Source organism: Petromyzon marinus, chromosome 37 (genome assembly GCF_048934315.1).
Source record: "Petromyzon marinus isolate PM22_M1 ecotype Great Lakes invasive population chromosome 37, UKy_Petmar_22M1.pri1.0, whole genome shotgun sequence".
NCBI classification, from domain to species: domain Eukaryota; kingdom Metazoa; phylum Chordata; class Hyperoartia; order Petromyzontiformes; family Petromyzontidae; genus Petromyzon; species Petromyzon marinus.
In genome coordinates, this window is record NC_133703.1 from 13,824,365 (window position 1) to 13,846,376 (window position 22,012).

The 22,012-nt window shown below is 45.3% G+C and overlaps 1 protein-coding gene across 1 annotated transcript; it reads right to left on the reverse strand.

Annotated features, from left to right (window-relative positions):
* Positions 1-1,074: 1,074 nt before the first annotated feature.
* Positions 1,075-17,708, reverse strand: LOC142930172 (uncharacterized). The gene is made up of 14 exons (XM_076072318.1): positions 17,664-17,708; positions 15,167-15,220; positions 14,437-14,576; positions 11,302-11,336; positions 10,797-10,884; positions 10,045-10,170; positions 8,925-9,083; positions 4,987-5,074; positions 4,565-4,638; positions 3,961-4,068; positions 3,814-3,845; positions 2,966-3,036; positions 2,607-2,809; positions 1,075-1,650 (listed from the first exon to the last, which is right to left on the reverse strand). The coding sequence occupies exons 9-14, from the start codon at positions 4,620-4,622 to the stop codon at positions 1,232-1,234; spliced, it is 891 nt and encodes a 296-aa protein (XP_075928433.1). The 5' UTR covers positions 4,623-4,638; positions 4,987-5,074; positions 8,925-9,083; positions 10,045-10,170; positions 10,797-10,884; positions 11,302-11,336; positions 14,437-14,576; positions 15,167-15,220; positions 17,664-17,708; the 3' UTR covers positions 1,075-1,231.
* Between the last annotated feature and the right edge of the window lie 4,304 nt (positions 17,709-22,012).

Genomic DNA, 22,012 nt, shown 5'->3' on the forward strand with positions numbered 1-22,012 from the left:
GGCTCTATGATACAGAGTCTTGATGAGAGAATTCTTCTGTGATGGATGGTGGTGGGAATCCGGTTTCAGATAAGCATCCGTATGGGTAGCTTTCCTGTAGACAGAGTGGCTCATTGAACCATCAGGTCTCTTTTTAATTAGGACATCCAAAAAAGGTATCTTGCCATCTATTTCGACTTCCATGGTAAATCTGATGGCTGGGTGTATGGAATTGATGTGGTCGAAGAATTGGTCTAGAGCAGGCCGGCCATGTGGCCAGATGACAAAAGTGTCATCCACGTACCTCTTCCATAAGGTTGGGCGCAGAGTGGCAGTCTGGATGGCGTCAGTCTCAAATTTCTCCATGAAAATGTTAGCTATAACTGGAGAAAGGGGGGAGCCCATTGGGGTGCCCTCAGTTTGTTTGTAGAAAGTTCCATTCCAAGTGAAGTATGTATTGGTTAAACAGTGTCTCACCAGGGGGGGTACCTCAGTGTTTAGTCCTTGATGAACCAAGTCTTCAATGATTGCAATGGTGTCAGGTACAGGAACCTTGGTGAATAAGGAAACTACATCAAAACTGACAAGCAGGTCGTCTGGGGACAGGGAAATACCCTTGATTGTTGATACCAGGTGAGTAGAATTTTGTACCGCAGAGGTGGTCTTTCCAGTGAAAGGACGCAGGATTTCAGACAAAAAACGAGCTAGTTTGTAGGTGGGGGAGCTGATAGTAGAGACTATGGGACGAAGAGGTGTATCAACTTTATGTATTTTTGGTAAGCCGTATAATTTTTTTATAAATAAATAAATGTGCCATTTTAAAAATAAATTTATGCAAACCGACACACCTGATGATGACCGTTTGAGTTATGGTCGAAACGTCGTGAGAATTTTTTATTGTTTTATATATATTTTGTTATTTTGTTGTTTCTCTTCAATGTGACTTTACCGAAAAAACTAAGAATATGAATTACTGCAGTCACGAAAGCTTTAAATCAAAATTTTTTTTTTTTACTTTCGGTTTCTGGTTTCGACTGAAACCAGAAATTCAGTTTCGGTCGGCCTCTAATCTGAAGATATTTCAGGACAATCCTGTTTAGGGATGTTTGACAATTCTTTAATGTTTCGGTAGGAGGAAAACAAAGTACCAACTTAAATTGCATTTAATGATTAAAAAAAGTCAACATCTTAACTTTTTAAGAAACAACAAAAACACTTAATAGGATAACATTACCCCCCCACCCCCTGCCTATTAAACCATAAGATCGCCCGGCTCCTGTCCAGGCTTGCCGGACTCCTTCACAGGCTCTCGGTATGAGCAGCTGTCTTTCTCTGGAGCTACTTCACCCTGCTCCTGAATAGGCATCTTGTATCCCGTCGTTTCCTCGTGAATCGGGTGATGTGCTGACGTGAAATTGTCATCCTGCATGTCACCGTCACTCGATATCTGTGAATGCAGTGATGATCCATGGCTGGGCTTGGTGCTGGGATCAAGTTGGGTCTCGGGCCAGGGCTGGGTGTCAGGGCGGGCCTGGTTGCCTGGGAGTGGTGATGGGGGTGTCGGTTGGGATGGCTGTGGAGGTTGGGGTGGCTGTGGAGTTTTGCTTGGCGTGGCGTTTGTTGGTTCTGGCATCGTCAGCTGCACATTAAACTTAAAACCCAAGTTTGGACCTGAGAAAAAAACACCAGTTTTTATTAACTTTTTGCTCACAGCTATGAGTACTGTTTCATTATTAAAAGCAATGGCTTATGACTTGGTTCAGAGAATCAAGAGGCACTGGTTCAGATCAAAATGTAGAACCTATCCCCTTGAGGCACAATTGAAAAAAATTGTAATAGCATACTAAACTCATGATCCTAGTTTCAGGGATGTATATGCATAGCCTAACACAATCCACTGCTCGATGAGGGCCTCCCACACCGTGCTGCTCGTGGGGGTTATTTGACCCAACTTGACCACGCCGGTCAATACAGCTTGGTGAAGGTGGGGAACACAGACATGGGAGAAGCATTGAGTACATTTTACTTTTCTGCACTGCCCTCTGCTGACAATGTAGCCTGGCAGGGACCTACGAAAGCTGTTTTACGCATGGTTGTAGCCCATTCATGCACTATCCAGGCTCAATCAGCTTAGCATCCAAAATCTGATGACATGGGGAACAGTAATTTGGAAGTAGGCATATTCACGAGTTATTCGGAGAGCCTCACAAACGTGCAAATACCTCCGTTAAAATGTTCACTAAGGTGCTATGTTTCAGCCATTTTGTCAAAAACTACATCCCTGTAAAAGTTGTGGCTTGGCTCTCCAACACACCGGTGTGCTGTACTAGTGACGAATTGGCATGTTCTGTTTACGTGACAACCGTTACAAGTTGGCTGTGTCGGGTGGTGGCGGGTTTTAACGACACATTTATATATTTACGCGATCTAACCCAAAAAACTCTTATGGATGGCAACCGGTAATCCTACAAAAAGATTTTAACAACCCAAGTCAATTTGTATGGTAAATCTATTAAGAGGACAGTGCAACGTTTATGTAATTTTAATTCCACTTAATATGAAAATGTCTTCGTATTGTGATGCTGCTCTGCCAGACCTAGTTTGTCACTCAATTTAAATGACTGTACCTGCTTGGATGTTGTTAGTGATGTTTTGGATGATAATAGGCTGCTGCGGTGCGAGCGGCTGCTCTGTGCCGGGAGATGGTGGAGAGTCGTCTTCCAAATTTTCACGATCCGTGGTGTCATTGTCACCCGTCCCAGTCGCTTGTTCACCTGAATTTTCCATCCGCAATGGCTCCCCTCCCTCCCTTGAGACCGAATGATTGATACTGCACAGAAAGGGCAATATATTACTCTCCCACTAGAGCATTGTCAGTGATCATGGTGGAAGGCGACCTGTAAATGGCATTGGAATCCCACAATGCACAGCTTATTCATCTTAACGAGTGAATGGCACACCACTTCATCCCTTATGCGTCACTTACCCATCCCCTTCTCGTTCCAATTCATCGGTAATCTCAGCTGAGGTTTGGGCCTGCTCAGGGTTGATACTGAACTAGAGGGAGGGAGGGGAGGGAGAGAGGGATGTACAATTTCATTTTCTGAACGCCGAGGGTCTAATGGTATCATCACACACATTTAAAAACCACATCACAGAATTACACAACCACCACGCAGAAAATGATTGTTTTGTACAGGCTATAAAACCAGGACTATCTGGGGCTCAGTTATTTTAGGGAAACTTACTCTCCTGTTGCTTATCTTATGTTGTGGGTGTTACCCATTGAGGAAAAAACAAATAAAGTGTATATACAGCCAGGTGACGCTGTTGGGAGAACGCTCAACTCGCAGTTGGAAGGATGCAAGTAAATATCCACGGCGTCAATTATACACGGCATTATTCCTTTGGGGCCAATCATAAAATGAGTACCACTTTGTGGAAAGTCAGCATTGTTTTTTACAGTGAGACTGACTCCTGCCATGCGAACAAGTAATTTCCACTGCTGGCTTACTGCCACAAACGGAGAAGAGTACTGCTCGTATAACTAGCACCATCAGGTCTCCCTTGCACTGCTCAAGTTTTATCAGCTTCTTGTCAAGTCCTGATAAGCTCATTTTAAAGGAGTCAGCAATACTGTAATGTGGGTTGTAAAAGTTGCTGACGCCTCAATTGGATGGGTCTTTGGTTACCGTGCCATTGGACATTGAAACAAGCCATGTTGCAATGTGTGCAGTGGTGGGTGGCAGAGCAGCCCGATCCTTCAGGGTTTCACGAATGCAGCAGTGTGTGGTGGCAGCGATGTTATGAATCTGGCCGTCAAGCCATGCATACCAGTTTGTTTTCCTCCTCGGAGTTCTTCTCTGCTAAGAGAGAACAACCGGACATTTGGATTTAAAGAAGACATTCTTAAGTAATATTGCAATAATGTGTCCAGAAATTAATGTTATGTACAGAGGTGATTAAAACAAATCTACTTACGTTTCTTGAAAATGCATCGCAGCTTATTTGAACACTTCCACATGATGATGATGATTATGAAGATGAAAACGACGACAACTAAAGCAACTATGATGTTTAGCACATAGTCTGTAAAACAAAATCCACCACACACAAGCACACAGGTTAAATGTTTCATTGTTAAATGTTATGGGTTGAGATTCACTTTCTGAGCCGAAAAGTTTGGTGTCTGCTTAAATGGGCATTGGGGCCATGTTATTGCTATTGAACTCAATGGAAATCAATGGAAATCCCCCATTTCTATAGCAGAGACCAATCTCTTGTTAGAACTCTGCAGGATTATCAAGTGTTACTAATTTTTGTTGATCCCACGTCACCCCCTTGCAGCGATTTTAACGTGTATCCCTCTAATTGTGAGCCAGGTGCTTTGCTACAGTGTAATTATAAGAAAAGCAAATGTAACTGTCCAGTCATTGGTAACTGAGCGGAGACCATCAACTCATGACTCCGCAGTGCCCGAGTGACCTACCACCCACCTCGGCCCGCATGTCTTTTTGCGCGCCCACCTAGCCCTGCGCCTGCCAGGCCACCTGTCTGTCACACTATCTACTGAGATGTCACTTACTGGTGGGTTGTGTACACTCGACGTCCTTTGTGTTTTCCACGGGCAGCACTATCACCATCCCTTTAGACGAACAGCTGCGGAGAAACAACATTGATACTTTTACAGTCATCAAGCTCGTTATGAGAAAGTAATGGAATGAGTGACAACTATATGCTTTAATATGCATTATATCAACGTTCCTAACGTGTCTTCCTGATGAAATGAACATGGGGTTATGCCAGTGATGGAAATTAACATTTTAATATTTTTATTGAGAAATGGGTTTGGTGATGAGAGTAGACAGATGAAGTTGCACTTGGATGCTATATTAATGTAAATTGTATTGAAGAGTGCAATAACGTTTAGACCTAACATCTTCAAATGGTTTGAAGGAAATTTGTGGCCATGGATGCATGTCTCGGACATAAATGTGTTGCACGTACTCGGTGTGGTGCTTGCAGGTGACGTTCCCACCAGGAGAGTATGAATCAACCCCACATTTTCTGCATTCCACGTCTTCCAATGGCGAGGCTGCCATGCATACATACACACACGTGTGCACACACACAAACAAGTTCAAAGATCACACAGGCACACAATGCCCACACGTGTGTATACACTAAAAAAACAGGCATCATGATCCTCCATTTAGGATTACAAACCATATAATTGCTGTTTGCGGACAGATGCTGTTGGTGAGCACCTTTTAAGGTCAGCACGGGGTGTGAAGTTTGTGACTAGTCTCATGCCCTGATGCTTAATTCTCACAAGTTCTGCACAAAGTAATCATTTTATGCTGAGTCAACCTATAAGCAGGCTAAGACGGGTTCAGATACCATGTGCGATTAATATGTCACCGGGGCGGTCGTGCAGTGCATAAACCACGAGAACAACAGCCACCATTCGCCACAACGTGGTGGTAATGTCACCACGGTGCTTGTGCCAGGCCACGTGCACTCCAAGGCCACGAAGTTTTGAAGGCTCACTGACATGTCATGAGACAGACCCAGGTGCAATGGGTTGACTGGCTTGGATTACTGGCAGATGCACCACATTTCCCCCCACTGAGCTAACTTTAGCCACAAGGGGCTCCGCTCGTTGTGAGCATCACTCTATCCGCCCTCCACTGTTGGAGAGCGACTGCTTCCACCTGCCCAATAGCGTCCTTAATGAGCCTCCTCCAGAGGCCAATCTTGATAAGTCCACTTAGCTCCACATCCTTCTATACCGCATCCGTCTATCTCCTCTCCAGTCTGTATCGTGCCCATTATGCTCCTATCAGGCAAACATAAGCTATTTGGGCATGTGATGGCTGGGCATGCGGGCTACATGACCCAGCCAATGCAGCCTTGCCCGTCAGAGGTCACTGATGGGAATGTGTCCAGATCATTCAAGCATTTGTGAGCTCATACAATCTAGCCAAGGTAAACCCAGGTTTGATCGTAGGCAGGCCAGCCTGAAAGTTTCAAACCAGTGTGGATATTCCATGAGAGGAGGCCACATTTCGCAAGCAAAGAGAATGGAGGGCATGACTGGGTGAGACGATCCAGAGCTTCGTGTGGAGCAATAGACTAGGTAGCTTCCACACAGAGTTACGCAGCCGATGAAAAGATGCCACTCGGTTGATTCGGAGTGAGACATCTGCTGGAAAACTGGTGCTGTTCACAAGCACACCACCAAAGTATGGAAACTTCTCCACAACTGCCCCATCACTCATGGGGAGTTGAGGGGGTGCATTGTTGGATATAAAATACCGAAGCAGGTGCTTAGTTTTATTGGGCCAATAGTAAGGCCCTAGATCTTAGTGGCAGGCTCCAGGTTCAGCAGCAGAATATTCCAATCAAAGTGAGCAGCAACCACCAGATCATCAGCGTCCATAACATGGTTGACCAGTAGGGAGCCATCCCTCGTCCACACCAGGACATCGATCAGCCTCTCATTGTATATGTCGCAGACAGGAATTCCATTGGTATAACCATGGAAGGCTTTTCGGATTAAGTGGTCGAAGATTTTATATAATGTGGGAGCCGGAGGATATCCTTGTTGCACCCCAACGTGAGCAGGGAAAGGCTCAGACTCCCAGCCAGAAAACTTTATCCGGGCTTGTCCACCATCATGAAGGTCCTTAATGATTGTGTGCATAGAGTCGGGGACTCAGAAAGAATGAAGAACAATTCAGAGCTTTAACCTACTGATGGTAACATAGGCCTTTACCAGGCCAATAAAGCAGAGAATTAGGTTTGTCTGCTACACCTCTGCTATAGCAGACGGACAGAAAATATGGCATCCGTGCAGGACCCCCCAGCCTGAAACCACATTGGGGCTCCACAAGCCTCTTGGTGTACCTGGCAAGGTGATGTTGATTAATCCTTGCCAGGACCTTACCCTGCACACTGAGGGAGATGCCCCAGTAGTTGTTACAATCTGTGCGGTCCCCCTCAAAATGGGGGAACCACCAATCCTGTGGTCCAAATAGTTGTGATATGTAGGCCAGTCTGCACACGGACGACACCCTTCCTCAGTAGTTTGGGAGATCATCTCTGCCCAGTGCTTTTCCTGGTTTCAGACTTTGGATCGCCCTTCATACTTCCTCAACATATGACACACCTCACCCAGCCACTCACAGGGAGTTGCTACAGGGTCATGCCCATTTGGCCCGAAGACCTCAGAAATGCTCTGTGAACCTCCAGACCTGGTCCTGGGGGTCAGATCAGATCACTGCTGTTTTTCTTAAGGATGTATATATGTTGAACTTCTTTTGCACCATACATAGCAAACTGAGGTGCGGGGGAAGGATGGTGATAGGTGAGGTGCTGCAAGTTACTTTTTGGATGGAATTAGAGTGATTTGTGATCACGGACTACCGAGGCTGATTCTATCTCAGCAACCTGCGCCCACCACTCAACCTTGCAGCACCACAAGGCTCTCCGAACCTCCGAGTGAAGGCTGCGGTAAGCCTCATTCTCTGACGTGAGATGTTGCAGACGGCGAGAGTGGGTCTGTCGTTTTCTCTCAACCAGCCTGCACACCTCTTTCAGCCACGTTCTCTGGGGAGGTCTGGACTGCATAACCAATGTAGCCATTGCAACTGCTTCAGTCACAGTTGTGAACCTCACCCATTTCCCCTCAGCATCAAGAGCAGGGGTGGACGATGCCAAACGCAGCTAAAAGCAGTGTTGAAATTCTCTCTTGCAACTATCAGTTTGCTGTCACCAGGCTATTCTGGGCTTGAATGGGGTCCTACATGGACGCCCAACCCCCCAGTCGAAAAATGGCAGGCACATCTTACGGATGCCAAGCCGATGATCAGTGGGCAGATCAGCTCCGCAGTAGGTCCTGGTGTTAAGGACATGGGCCGCATTTGCTGTTTGTCGCTATAGAGTCCAGCAGATCTTCTTGCTTGGACCCAGCATACATCCATGATGTTATGTGGATGCGCCGATGCTGAAACAGCCTATTGGTGATTATAAGCCCATGGGCTGCACAGCAGTCTAGCAGTCTCTTACCATTATTATTAAGCTGATCTGGCCCATGCCATCCAATCACTGGCCCTGGTATCTGTGACATGACCCACTCGGGCATTAAACTCACCCAACAGGATGACTATCCTGAGGGCCAACTTTAGCTAGCACATGGGACAGGAGTTTATAGAAAGCATAGCAACAACCATTCCTCGCCTCTTGTTTATGCGCGCGGTTACAAATTTCTTTGCTCAGTCTGTTTATTTTCTGTTGCTATATGCCCCTGTATTGTTCCCATTCTGCTGTAATGTGCAATGATGAACCTAACTACATACCTACACACAGCCTGCACCACCAGACAAAGATCTCCTGTATAGCCACTAACAGACTGTTGGGGCTGGTGCTGTTAGCAAGCACCTATTAAAATCGGCACAGTGCACGAGGGGGTTGGGTGGCCAACACCTCACCCGGCCGCTTTTGTCTCCCCAGTGGCTATGTTTACACACCACTGCACCAGGTACTTATTTGAGGCAGAGTCGACCAAGGGGAGGCCCAGGACCGGTTCAGACAATCATCACTGGTGTTGGCCGTGAGCGTCTATCGAACCTGGGTCGACAGGTTCGTAGCGCAGCGCACTAACCGCTACACTACCACTGCACCACCCACATACAGGATGCACCACTGCCTACACCACACACAGCTTGCACTACCCTCTTGATCACACTAGAACATCTCTCCCTACACCATACAGACGCATGAGTCAAAACGCACTCATGAATGCCAAATTCACACAGTAACCACAGTGTGTATGCCGGCACAATGGACTTGACAACATCATGTCAAAGTCCCAGTCAACGTGGTAGTTCGATTACATTGGACACATTTGAGTATTTTCCCCTTACGATGGAAGTTCATCTCACCAGGTTTTGCAATTTCAGCTCCGGGGGGACACGTCGTGTGTGGCTTGCAATCCAGGCAGCTTTCCGGGCCATCTTTGTGGCTGCAGTATGACCCCTCGTTGCACCCGCAGATGGCATCGGATGTAGCAGAGCAATGCCTTATGGGGTGCAGGTTATGGGCTGCAGTGGTGTCACATGTCCACCCAGCAACGTGTCAATTCACATTGAAACATCGAATACATAAAATCAAAGAGTAAGTGATGTTAATTCCAAGTATTTTCTAGAACGGCTTGAAAATGAAATTTCCCATTTAGTCACATCCATGTTTACAGATACAAACATCCAAATATCTAGATTGTTTAATTTTGGCCCCTAAAATGTACTGTGCAAATGTAAAAAATAAGGAATATGCATGCTAATTATTATATGACAAAAAGATGTCCTGCACTCAAAAGAAAACATCATTAAATATGAGATCTATTCAGAAGAGACTTGAGATGTACAGAGAGAAAAGTATTCATGTGCTGGACTCGAAAAGCTGAAGTCCTCACCCACTAGCCTCCCACCCCCAGCAACCCCTACCCTTCGCCTGTCCCACGCATACACGGCCTACACACTGACCAAGACAGTACCATTACTGCCTTCCTGCATCATTCTCCCATGAAACTCATGATGAGAACCCAAACTATGGACCATAGAGTAAACCACTGTAGTCTGCGCTCCTTTGACGGAAGATGAATGGGAAAACTACACAAACTCTCTCCTGCAGCCCTCTCCTGGCTAGCAAAGCTCGACATTGGCATTTAACTCCTGAAAGTGTTGTTGCCATTGACAAACATTTATTATTATTAATTTCATTTCAAAGCTTTGAAGGGCCAAGTTTCATCGCCAATTTGAATAATGCCTTGGGGAGTATTAAAACGAGTCTGTGGGAAACACTGAGCACACGGGCAATAGTTTGATCAGCCCTACCTTATGACATTACGAAATTTCATGACCTTAGAAGGCCAGAAGCCCTGGAGAAATTACATCTTAAAGTGATGATAAAGAGCAATGACCACACTAAATTAAACAAGCTGGCTGGACTGTGCTGTGCCACATGTAGTCGAGGGCCGTGTGTTTTCGTGGGGAGTTCTCATACCATAGTCACAGATACGGCATTGTTTGCATTTCGTATTGGCAGAGGGCTCATCCAAATAGTTTCCATTGGAGCAGTCTTCACACACAGTGTCCGAGCTACTGGTGCAGTGGCTTTTCAGAAGCTTTCCTGTAGATACACACACAAATATGCTTGTTTACCAAATAAAGCCCCACTGACTCTCAAGACTTTTGCAGGCCAGTCCTACCAAGTTTTTGCAGTGGTGGGTGTTGATAGCTAAGTAATTTGCTCGTAATATTTCTAATTCAACATATTTGGACCATGACGCCAGCACACAATGGCCTGCTATTTTTGTTATTACATTATGCGATCTTTTAAGTCCACAATTAAGTATATAGCCATTATTTTCAAGATTAATATACCCGTAGTATTAACCAGCGTAGCCTGCCAGACTAAAACCACAAACCTCTACAACAAGCGGCGAAAGGGCTAATGCTGGGCCATGTTACATACATACATCCTGAGTATACCCTTACATCTTGTTGGGGCAAGTTCTGTTAGCAAACAGCTTTTAAATACAATAAAAAATAAAGATGGGTTTAAATCCATTCAGCTTGGAAGAGAAACTTCAGACTATTCCTATTTTGCAATGTTTTGTGTACAGTAATGCATTTTTTAATGATGATGCCAATGCCGATGATAATGGTGGTGTAGTGGTAAGAGTGGTGATGATTGTGGTGATTAAGATGATGATTTTTGTGATGGCAATAGTGGTGATGATGCCTCTAATGTACCGGCTTGGCATTTCTTGCAGCAAATATTGTTGAGGGGATATTCATCAGCACGGCAAGAATGCCTCTTCAGTCTGACGAGGCGTCCATCCTAATACGTAAAAACAATCACCATCACAGCACCAGCTGCTCCATCTGACATGCACCGGGCCCGGTGGCCTCAGGATATGGTCTCCCTGCCCACTGTAGAGGTGGCCGATGCTGTGGCGATGAGGCAGAGTTGATGGATCAAGCAGAGATTACCATCTGATGTGAGACTGAAACCCCCTGGGCTCGGAGGTGACTGGATACCAATCGATAGAGAATCGATACATAGTGATATCCTGAACATTAGCGCAGTTCGAATGTTATCCCCTGACCCCGCTGATGAAATTCAGAGAAGTTGAAACCAATGCAGGATTTTCCTCGCTTCTGGAGGTATTAGTCGGTTTACCTTTAGTGGCAAGGCGCATGCTTCCCTGGTTCGTGTATGTTGTGCTGGTGTACACTTTGTTATGTTTAAACTCACAAGACGAATGGCAGTCTTTATGTTCAGCGGGTCGACTGAAAAACACCACAACAAGGGTGTAATTAATGTGACGAGGAGGACCTGGATGTGCAACCGGGCCATGGTGGAGCCTCACTCTCCTGGATGGGACAGACACACATAAGTCAGTACACATTCATCATCATATACGCACATCAATATGTATGCACATTCATATATATGCACAAAGGCTGTAGTTCCAAGGCTACGAGGCACAAATTTTGCTTAAGTTCAATTCCTGTTGCTGTAACCTGCTTCACTGTACTTAACATAATTCAACTTGAAGCAATCTCGTGGAAGCAATTTGATGATTAATCACTGACCGATTCACTCGAGTCACTCACTCAGTTGCCATATTATCTATCGCTACTACCGTGGCTACTATTCCCGTGAACTTTACTCCATAGAGGCCGATCTTGACACTGCTGGTACCAGTCATCGGCAAGTTCACTCAGCTCCATATCCTTCTGTACCACATTAGCCCACCTGTTCTGTAGCCCGTGCCGTGCCCGTTTAGCCCCCTACTTTTGTGCAATTCCATTTCTGCCTTACCTGAAGGGGAGCTGATTATAATCACTGGCAACTTGAACTGGGTTAATCCCTTGACTGAAGCTCTTGCCTTGACAGTTGAATTCAACCTATGTCATTTCATCTGTTTACGAGGCACGTCCTAATATGAAAGTACCCTTGACCACTCATCAATCCTTGATGTTCTCATGTCAAATGCTCCATCAAAGTTTGTAAAAGTGGGTGTCTTGAGAAAATAATCTTCGTAACCACTCAATATTGACATACAAAACTGCTTATAGTCCCATTTAAGATAATATTTAAATGTGATTTTAATTCCTTAGACCACCAGGTCTTCAGCTACATAGCTAATCATAACCTACCTAACATCTGTAAGATTTCCATATTGGGCACCGCTTGGCCTTCGACCTTTTCAAACATGCCCCATTAATGAAGCCCACTGGTTCAAGCCATGTATTGCCCATCTCACCTGCTCAAGAAACGTTGCTTAGAAACTTGCTAAGCAAACCGGGTTGGACTCAAACTGGACCAACCATAGAGTCCTAATGACTCGCTGCATCAAATTAGATTGGCAGACCAAACACTTATTTTCAAGATACTTTTTTGGATTCAAAATATCCCACACTTCTCTGGAAAGCCATAAAGACCGTTGTAGGTAAAACGTCTGAATACTGACTACTGCCCAGGCTTTTGCTCAATAGCAGTTGCCTTTCTGATAAAACTGCAATTGTGAATGGGTTTAACTCACACTTTAGATCTGCAGGCCACATCTTCACCACCGACATCCAAGCTTGTAACACCACGATTCACACGCCTCTTAACTGACCCTCCTCACTCCACCCTCATCCACCCTAATCAGAAATGTAATTTCCTCTCAGTGTCAGAATTTGAAATCCAAACCTTGCTCTCCACGCCAAAACCTTCCTCTGGTGATGGTGCCGATGGTCTCCCAAACTTTGCCCCCCAGCTTGTGGAAAACTTCATTGCAAAACCGATAGCACAAACAGTATATTCAACCTTTCCATTCAATGGCATTCATCCCTCCAGAATGAAAAACTGCTCTCGTGCGTCCTCGTCATAAAGTTGGCGCTAGAGATGACCCTAACAAATACCGCCCTATCTTAATCATCCCCTCTCATCCAGATCTTTGAGAAGATATAAAAATCACTCGCCACAAATTTAATCTGAGAATATGCCCTATTCCATGCTAAGCCATCTGGCTTTCGAGAAAAATATAACACAGCCTCTATGGTACTCAATACTCATGACTTTATCTCCAACAGTCCTGAATCTCATCATTGTGGAATCATCTTCCTCAACTCTTCTAAAGCATTTGAATCTGTACACAAAAGGCTAAAATTCTGAAATTCTATTAATTGTTTGCAACTTATCTGACCAATTTCAAATTGTCTCCATCAATAATAACACTATGTAACACAATTTTTGTTCCTGGGTAGTGTTATTTCGTAATTGCTTATGCCTAAAAAGTATAGAAAATGGCTATTATTCCCTACAAACTTTGCTTTTGTGACCAGGACAGTGATATTTTGAAATTTACATATTTTCAATGAGAAAACAGGCGAATTTGTGTCTTTTCGTTCACATAAAGTTAGAAAAAAAGAATAATCAAAATTAACATATATTTATACTAAAGTACAGTGGTACCTCGGTATACGTCGTTAATTAGTCCCAGAAGGTAGGACTTATACCGAAAATGACGTGAATACCAAACGAATTTTTCCCATAAGAAATAAAGGGAAAGGAAATCATCCATTCCAGAGTATAAGAAATGATATTTTATATGGCATATTATACATTAATGGGGTTGTATAAGATAATTTAGACACTACTTATTACTAAAATGCATACATAAATTAAAATAAATGCATAAATAAATTAAAATAAATTGAAATAAAAAGTAACATCTCTTTGCCTTGCTGAGAGGAGTTGATAGCCTACGAGGTGGGTGGTGAGGAAGGGGAGCAGGAGGAGATGTTATTATTTTGAAGGAGAGTCCCCTTCCATTAAAACTTCAGGAAGCTGAAATTCTGGGGTTTTTTTCTCTTTCTCTTTTCTGTCTTTTTTCTTGACTTGGACCTGGTTGAGGCTCACCAGGTTTGAGTTTTACTAAAAACTTGTCCATTGAAGTTTGTTTTTGCCTTCTTCTAAGAATGTTCCTGAAGTGTGACATTGTCTGGTCATTCCACACAATACTGTTACGGCTTTTTAGAGCCGTAACAGTATTGTGTACGCGGGTACTGTACGCGGTGACTCATCCCGACCCATACAAGTTCTAGCAAGCGCGTCGTATCCCAAGCAAGACGTCGTATCCCAAGACATTTTTTCTCGTCAAAACACGACGTATACCAAGTTCGACGTATTCCAAAGCGGTCGTATACCGAGGTATGACTGTAATACAAAAATGACTACAAAAGATTAAGAAGAGAGTCGTTTTTCGAGATTTATGATTATACTGTAAATCACTTTCACAAATCAGCCCACACAGTTTTCCACAGTTTTTGACCTTGTGATTACCCAGGAAGCCACGAACCACTGCGATAAAGCCGTTCCAAGCCGCTTTCTCCTTACTAGTGAGCTTCTTGGGGAATTCATTGCACTCCAGGATCTTCTTTATCTGTGGTCCGATGAAGACACCGGCTTTGACCTTTGCCTCAGACAGCTTAGGGAAGAAGTCTTGAAGGTGTAATGACAGAGTGACATCTGCTGGCCTAGAAGGGAAATCACGGGTGCGAGCACGGTTAAGTAACTAATCAGAGAGGGAGGTGTTATCTGGGGCAAAGGTATAAGGTGGGGCTCGCCGAGATACTCCGGGAACCTGCTCTAAGGTTCCACAAGAGGGCGTGGCCGGAGGCGGGACTTAGCCACACCTGGGGGGATATAAGGGAGAGCGGGCTCGGGCTCGTATGTGGGGTCTTGGGTCCTGGCTGCGTTGCTGCTCGCCGACATCTTTTTCCGTCGTCCGGTCACGTGAAAGATCTCCTGCGTGGTTTCCATCGTCGTCATCGTTACGCCGCCAGTCAGTGGCTTGGCCATGCGAGGGTCGATGGGACCACGCCGAGTGATCAGCTGTGTGTAGCCAGTAAAGACGTTAATATCTAGTGTTGTACTCAATGTGAGGAAGAATAAGTGTTGGCCTGTATTGTGCCCAGTGTAATACAGAAGAAGCACCCTCTACACGACGTGTCACGGAAGTCGCTCATTACAAAGGTACTTGAAGGCTGCCGACTCCTTATCTACAACTCTAACAAATTGTTTCATAAGGCTCAATTTGATGTGCAGTGGTGGCATCAGCACCTACCGGGGGTCCACCAGTGGCCAGTCCCACCTGTGATAGTGGACCTTGGTGTCCCTGCTGTCCTAAAGGCAAAGATACAGGGAAACTTGGTAAAACCCCCTTGGAGACCCATCAGGAATACCACCATTTTTAAGTCTCCGATGACCTCCCAGCCGTACTCATCATACTTCAAGGCATCCAGCAAGATCCTGATGCTGTTGTAATCCTCTTTGAGGTGCACCGAGTGAGCCAGAGACAGGAACTTGTTACCATTATGGAGCAGCATGGCTTTGAGGCTCCTGGATGAGCTGCCAATGGTTACAGGTGATTCTGATTGCCTCGAACAGACTGGTCACATTGTGGTAGAAGCAGAGCCCATCTTGACGGGTGAAGAAGCTGCAAAAAGGTTGCTGACGCTTCCTCTGATCTGCAACTTGCACACTTTGTTCCAACAAGTTCCACTGCTTGAGCCTAGACATCAAAGGCTCGGCATTGGACTTGGTGAGACCAAGATCTCTGATCAAGTCGTTAAGCTCTTTTTGGTTGGGGTAGTATGGGTTTCTCTCCTAAGCTCCACCTCTGAAATTGTCATCTGGATGTACGTTTTCCTCGCTCTCTGACATGCTGCTCTCTTCTAAAGACGGCTGCTCTCCGGAGGAGTAGGTATGGGGAGCTCATGGCAGTGTGACACCGAGGCGATGGATGAAGGAAGATCCGGATACCTGATAGCAGGTGCATTCTTAGACTAGATTCGAAGCTTTCGTGACTGCAGGAATTACTCTTTGGTTCTTTCAGTAAAGTTACTTAGGAAGAAATTTATTTAAATAATTATATAATACGGCGTTTCAATTGCAACACAAGCAACCATTACCAGGTACAAATGAATAAGAAAACAAACCTAGTAAACTTGGAAATATAATGCAATACAACACAGAGAGTCGGCCAACAAAACAGTCAACACCCCACCTGGTTGATTACATTCTTCCAAAGATTGCTAAATTTTAGATAGAGACAAAACATAAACACGGAGACACACAGACAGACACACAAGCAGAGAGAGACTCACACAGAGACACACATAGGCACACAGAAAGACGTCTCTGTGTCGAGGCCTTAACTAGAGAGAGAGGGGAGGGCAGAGGGGGAGTTGTGTGGAATTCCTGCCCATAGGGGATGGACGAGCTGGATACTGGACTTCTAAACAAACAAGCACGGAGCGTTGTGGAATTACTGCCCCTATAGCGGCCGGAGGAGAGAATGGACCCATAAACAAGCACAGTAGAAAGCAAATTTAATAAAATTAGGTGCATTTTTGTCAGTTCGACGTTTGTAAGGGTCCACCATGCAGAACTAGCAGTTGCTTGAGTGGTCAGTGTGTTCCCGCCAAATTATTGGGATAGCGAACTTCATGGCACTCTTTTCCCCTCTGTACCACCCTCCAAAAATACATTTCACCCATGTCTAATGTGTAAGAGATGCTCGCAACATTTTTCATGTATGATATATATTTTTTCAATAACATAAAAAAATGTAAAACATTTTACAATTAAAAACTTTAACAATTTTAAAATTTGTAACAAATTTATAACATTAAATTCCAAGCAAAAATTGTCCATCTTACCTTCCACAGGGTTAAACAAATCCACCAATGTGCCTCCTTATTCCTCCTAATTCTATTCACTAAAACGTTGGTAAAAAAAAAAATCCGTGTTGCTTCTCCACATTTCTGGAATACCCGAGCAGCTCATCCCCAGTTTGGTTCCCTCCCTTCACGTCTTCTCCTTATTCCCCAATTAAGCCAAAACAGTGCTTGCAACGTTATCCATTTCTGGTGCCTCTTGCTTCTACGTTTGCACTTTTTCGAAACACGTGTTTGTGTCACTCTTAGACAAAAGTATTGCATTTACTTGCACATGTACCTACGTTTTTATGGAATCTTTGGTTGTATTTATTTTGTTGTTGTTGTTCTCATGCACCACAGGTATCCCTTGTAACTGGCTACAAATGAAGCAAACCCAAAACTCCTCTCTCTATCCAGCCAAACATGTCTGGGCAAGTGGGCTCCGTGACCCAAAACAAGACAGCCTCGCCTGCCGTATGAACTCAGACACATTGACACGTACATATTGACACACACCAAAGACCCCGTATAGCTTTGAACAGACTGCCGGGGCAAGTGCTGTATGCGAGCACCTATGAAGGCCGGTGCGTTACACAAGGGGGTTGGGTGGCCAACACCTCACCCGGCCGCTTTTGTCTCCCTAGTGGCGATGTTGACACGCCACTGCACCAGCTACTTATTTGAGGCTGAGTCGACCAAGGGGAGGCCCAGGGACCGGTTCAGACAATAGTCACTGGTGTTGGGCCCATAGTGGGAATCGAACCCGAATCGCCGGGTTCGTAGGAGAGCACTAACCGCTGGGCCACCTCTCACCTCACAAAAAGACAACAATTTTCCCCCGTAGAGAGAGCCTGGACAGACTGCTGGGTCCAGTGCTGTGATCAGCACCCACACACTCACCGGCTCTTGGCGAAGGGTCTGAAGCCGCGGCTTTGAGCGGGCACGACGCGACCCTACGACACATTCACCACCGTGTCCGAGTGTTACCACCGTGTCTGTCTGTGTAAACAGCGTCTGTATAAACACCGTGTCTGTCTGTCTGTCAACGCCGTGTCTGTGCGAACACCGTGTCTGCCTGTGTGAACACCGTGTCTGTGTGAGCACGGTGTCTGTCTGTATAATCAGTGTCTGTCTGTGTTAAACACCGTGTCTGTCTGTATAATCACTGTGTCTGTCTGTGTGAACACCGTGTCTGTCTGTATAAACACCGTGTCTGTCTGTGTGATCACGGTGTCTGTATGAGCACACGAACAACGCTGTCAACAGAACGCGTGCCGACTGGAAATCCCCGTCCGTGCAGAGGGCGGTAGCTGTGCCCACGTGACCCCACTCTGCGCTGCTTCCTCGTGCGCTGTCACCAAGCTGAGCCATTGCCCACCCACCCGTCGTTCTCTGAGCGCAACGCAGGCGGTGGAGGCATGTGGTGCCCGGTGTTTTGTTGGTACGCGTGGCCTGTGCTACGCACCCCACCGGCAAGGCTTGGACGAGGTGGCCACCTTCCCACCCCGCGCGTCCTCCTGTAACGCCGCTCGCTCTATTTTGTTCTCGTGGTCGATTTATTTGTTGGTTGCCGAGGTGACTCTTGCAGATGAGACTCACCTCGCCCTTGAGTTCCCTGCAGGTTCAACATTGACTTGCACCGGCTGCTGCTGCTGCTCATGACGCTCATGTATTTGAATGCTTCTGAGAAGTGGTTTACATTTCCTTACAGCGCAAACTAAACCTTCGTTTTTAGACTTAAAACTTTCGTGACTGCAGGAATTCATATTCTTGGTTCTTTCGGTAAAGTCACGTAAATAGAAAAATAAAGTTTGTAAAAACTGTTTTATTAACAACTTCGTTTAACTCACGGTCTAGAAGTATGTCAATGATGCGGCGCCTGCTCCCACATCAACGCTTACTTGAATTAATTGGTTATTTTATAAATGAATCTTCAATGTACAACTTTTGTTTGTGTGGAGTGAGGGTGCCCGTAACTCGTTGGCACGGAGCAGGCGCGCCTGCTTCTTGGGCGAGGTGAATCGAGAGTTTAGCGACCAATGCGTTTTGGACATACCCAAACAAATATTTAATTAATACGCCGTCCATACAAAATGTTAATTGCTTTAAAAGAGCCAATTAATGTATTGATGCCGATTTTAATACAGGCATGCATTGTCACCGGATCTGAGTATGTGTGCAACATTTGGAATTCATTGGACAACAGGAAGTAGACTAAATTTTGATTACAAGATTTTACCACGACACAGAGTCAAGTTAAGTAAAACCGTTGAATGAATAAAAATTATAATTGTATCTTATTATTTTTTGTTTTCTATTTACGTGAATTTACCGAAAGAACCAAGAATGTAAACTTTCATTTCCTCTTTTTTTAAAAAAGAGGAAATGAAAATTAAAAAGAGGAATAAGCGCATAGCAGGGCGTTGTTCGGCCAGGCTGGTGGTGGGTCACACAGAGTAGTCACGCCCTGCAACAACTCCCATAATGCGAAGGCAGCACAACATCCATCTGTCTGGATGTTTAAACATTTGTCACATCGTCAATGCAGGACCGTCTTGAGAGACAATTATTGAGACTCCGCGACGTTCTGCTGGGTTAGTGCTGCGTTCACCCCTCTTATTCTTCTTCTTCACCCGAGTGGGTTCATGTCAACTCGAGTGTCCAAGGTTGTGTCCATGCACTCTCAAATCACACACCTCTCAAAGCACGCACGTGCATTGTATTTTTTTTTATCAGTTTGTGAAACACTGTACAAGCTAACCAACATATACCTTTTAATAGTTTTAACACGAACCTATTGTAGGATCAATAACGCAAGGTTCTGCCGGGGATGGTGACCTCATCCCTTCTTCATTGGTTTTCCCATTGAGAGGAATCCCCTAAGTGTCCGAAGCACCCCACGCGGTCTCCGGGATGACGCTCCCCCCCCCCCCCACACTGCCCCCGGCGTCCCGGATCCTCTGTTCCCTCTGCACCTCCGTCGTCTACGTTGGGCACAGCAAGGCAGTGCTGTCCGTGCTGTCCATGCCTGTTGTGTTTGTGTTCAGCTGCTGACCCAGTTACGCAGGCAGCACCGGGGGATAAAAGTCACACCCATTGTGCAACAAACTACCGCAGAAGCGAGCAGCGCCATCTCCGCATCCGCACTGCCTGGAGGACGTCTGTGGAGCGCTGAACTTCAATCCAAAAAGTAATTGGACCCACGGCGGGACTTTCTCAAATGTAATGTCGCGTTCGCAGCCGGCTGGCTCGCGATGCTCGTACAGGGCGAGCTGCTGGCTACGCGCTGGCCCCAGAGCCCCGAGTGAGAACTCACGACCCCGGTTGGGAATTCCCTTGCGTGCACCACCGGTGAAGAACCGAACTCTCGCAGCCCTTCGCCGCTCGCCGTCAACACACGTGGGGTGTCACGGGGCCGTCCCACCAAAGCAAGTGCGTCTGTCGCCCTGCTCATATCCACTGCCAGCGCTGACAATTCCACGTTCTTATGGCAGAATCCATAAGCGAGCCTTCCCTGAATCGGGTACTACAGTACTCCGTTGATTGACCCAGGAAGAATTCGGGATGCCGTCAACGTAGTACAGTCCAACTATGGATTTTGCTGCACTGCCCTCTGCTGCTCACTACGTAGCCCTGCAGCCAACAACAACACACGTGCATGGTGGTAGGCATCCATCCAGGCTCCATCTTGCCTCCCTCCATCAAGCACATTCCAGTGACGGAATCAACGAAAAGTTGGGTTGGATATGAGTTTTGAACGCATTACATGTGCAGTTTTTAGCACAGTATATATTAAAGACAAAGATTTACCTTTTAGCCTCCAACGGGCCGTTGGAGCAAGTGCTCTTGGCAAGCGCCTATGGAGGAGGCTAACACGCCACGCCTTTGCTTCCCCACGAATGATGTTTACACACAGCTCCAGGTACTCATTTAAACATGATTCGACCTAGGAGAAGTCCAGGACCGGTTCATATATTCGTCACTGATGGTGGCCGTGAGCGGGATATTGAACTCGGGTCGCCGGGTTTGGAGCACAGTGTGCTAACCACCGTCCCACCGATCCACACTAAACATACACATTTGAACCATAGTAATGCATAATAAAATGTTTTTGAGGTTAGATCGCGTTATTTATAAATGTGTCGTAACCCTCCACCACCCGACACGGCCAATCAGCAAAAAAAGTGTCACGTTGACAAAAGACAATTAGTTCACTACTTTAGCCCACCGGTGTGTTGAAGAGTGAATCCACAACATTAACAGTTTGAGTACGACGTTTCGCTGGTAATTACATCCAGCATCATCGGGCAATTCGCCAGAATGGGAAAGCCCTCACTTGCTCCCGGTCTTAAATAGAGCAGCAGGGTGACGTCATCATTTAACTCATCCAGGTGCAGTAATTATATAATCGATTGGTAATCAATGGTTATGATTAGTAATGAGTTGGAGATTAGTAATTAGTTGTAATGTGTGTTATTGTGATTATATGCTACATTAGTAATCCGTTAATTAATGTGTTTCCCCTATAAGGAATTGTAATATGTATTATTTAATAATACGCTTCCAAGCCGCACTAAGCCTATAGCTATCAGAACGATGAAAGTTATTTCTGTTTCTCTCAATTTCAATGGATTCTCTAATTAGTCTTTGCCAGTAATAATTAGTTTTACACAACTCTTCAACGTTATCAAAATCAATTGAGTGTCCTTGTTGATAAGCATGTTCTGCCACTGCCGACAGTTGTGTTTGAGATAATTTAATATTTCTTTGGTGTTATTTTAGTCTTATGCTGATGCTACGTCCCGTCTGTCCAATATAGCATCTGCCACATAAACAATTAATCCGATATACACCTGTTGATAATTTAGGTAATTCGTCTTTAGTGCAAGATACTAGTTTTTAAATATTGGTCGCGAAAGCCTACGTGTTAAACATTTGAACCAGTTGGGTAGCAGCTTCCCGTATTACACGTGTGAGATGAAGAGCTATTGCCCAAAACGTCACCTGTTAATGTGTATATTTTTAGTTTCCAGGCCACAGTTTATTTTGTTGCATGCGTTGAGGTCACTTCGCGGATAAACGTGTGGCTAAGGACACGGCATTGATTCTCCTAGAATTTAAAATTCATCCCTCAGCTACAACGTATCTGTGCTGAGCAACGCTGCTTTTAAACGTCCGTGCTGTTGTTTTTACCATATATATTATAGTAGCTTGCCTTATATTTCTGCTGTACTATTCCATTTTAGACT

Coding starts and splice junctions, on each gene's coding strand:
- LOC142930172 (XM_076072318.1), bottom strand. CDS start 4,622: ATGGTGATAGTGCTGCCCGTGGAAAACACAAAGGACGTCGAGTGTACA. Junction 3,037..3,813: donor CCGAGGAGGAAAACAAACTG/GTATGCATGGCT, acceptor CCCTCCCTCTAG/TTCAGTATCAACCCTGAGCA. Junction 2,810..2,965: donor TTGGAACGAGAAGGGGATGG/GTAAGTGACGCA, acceptor CTTTCTGTGCAG/TATCAATCATTCGGTCTCAA.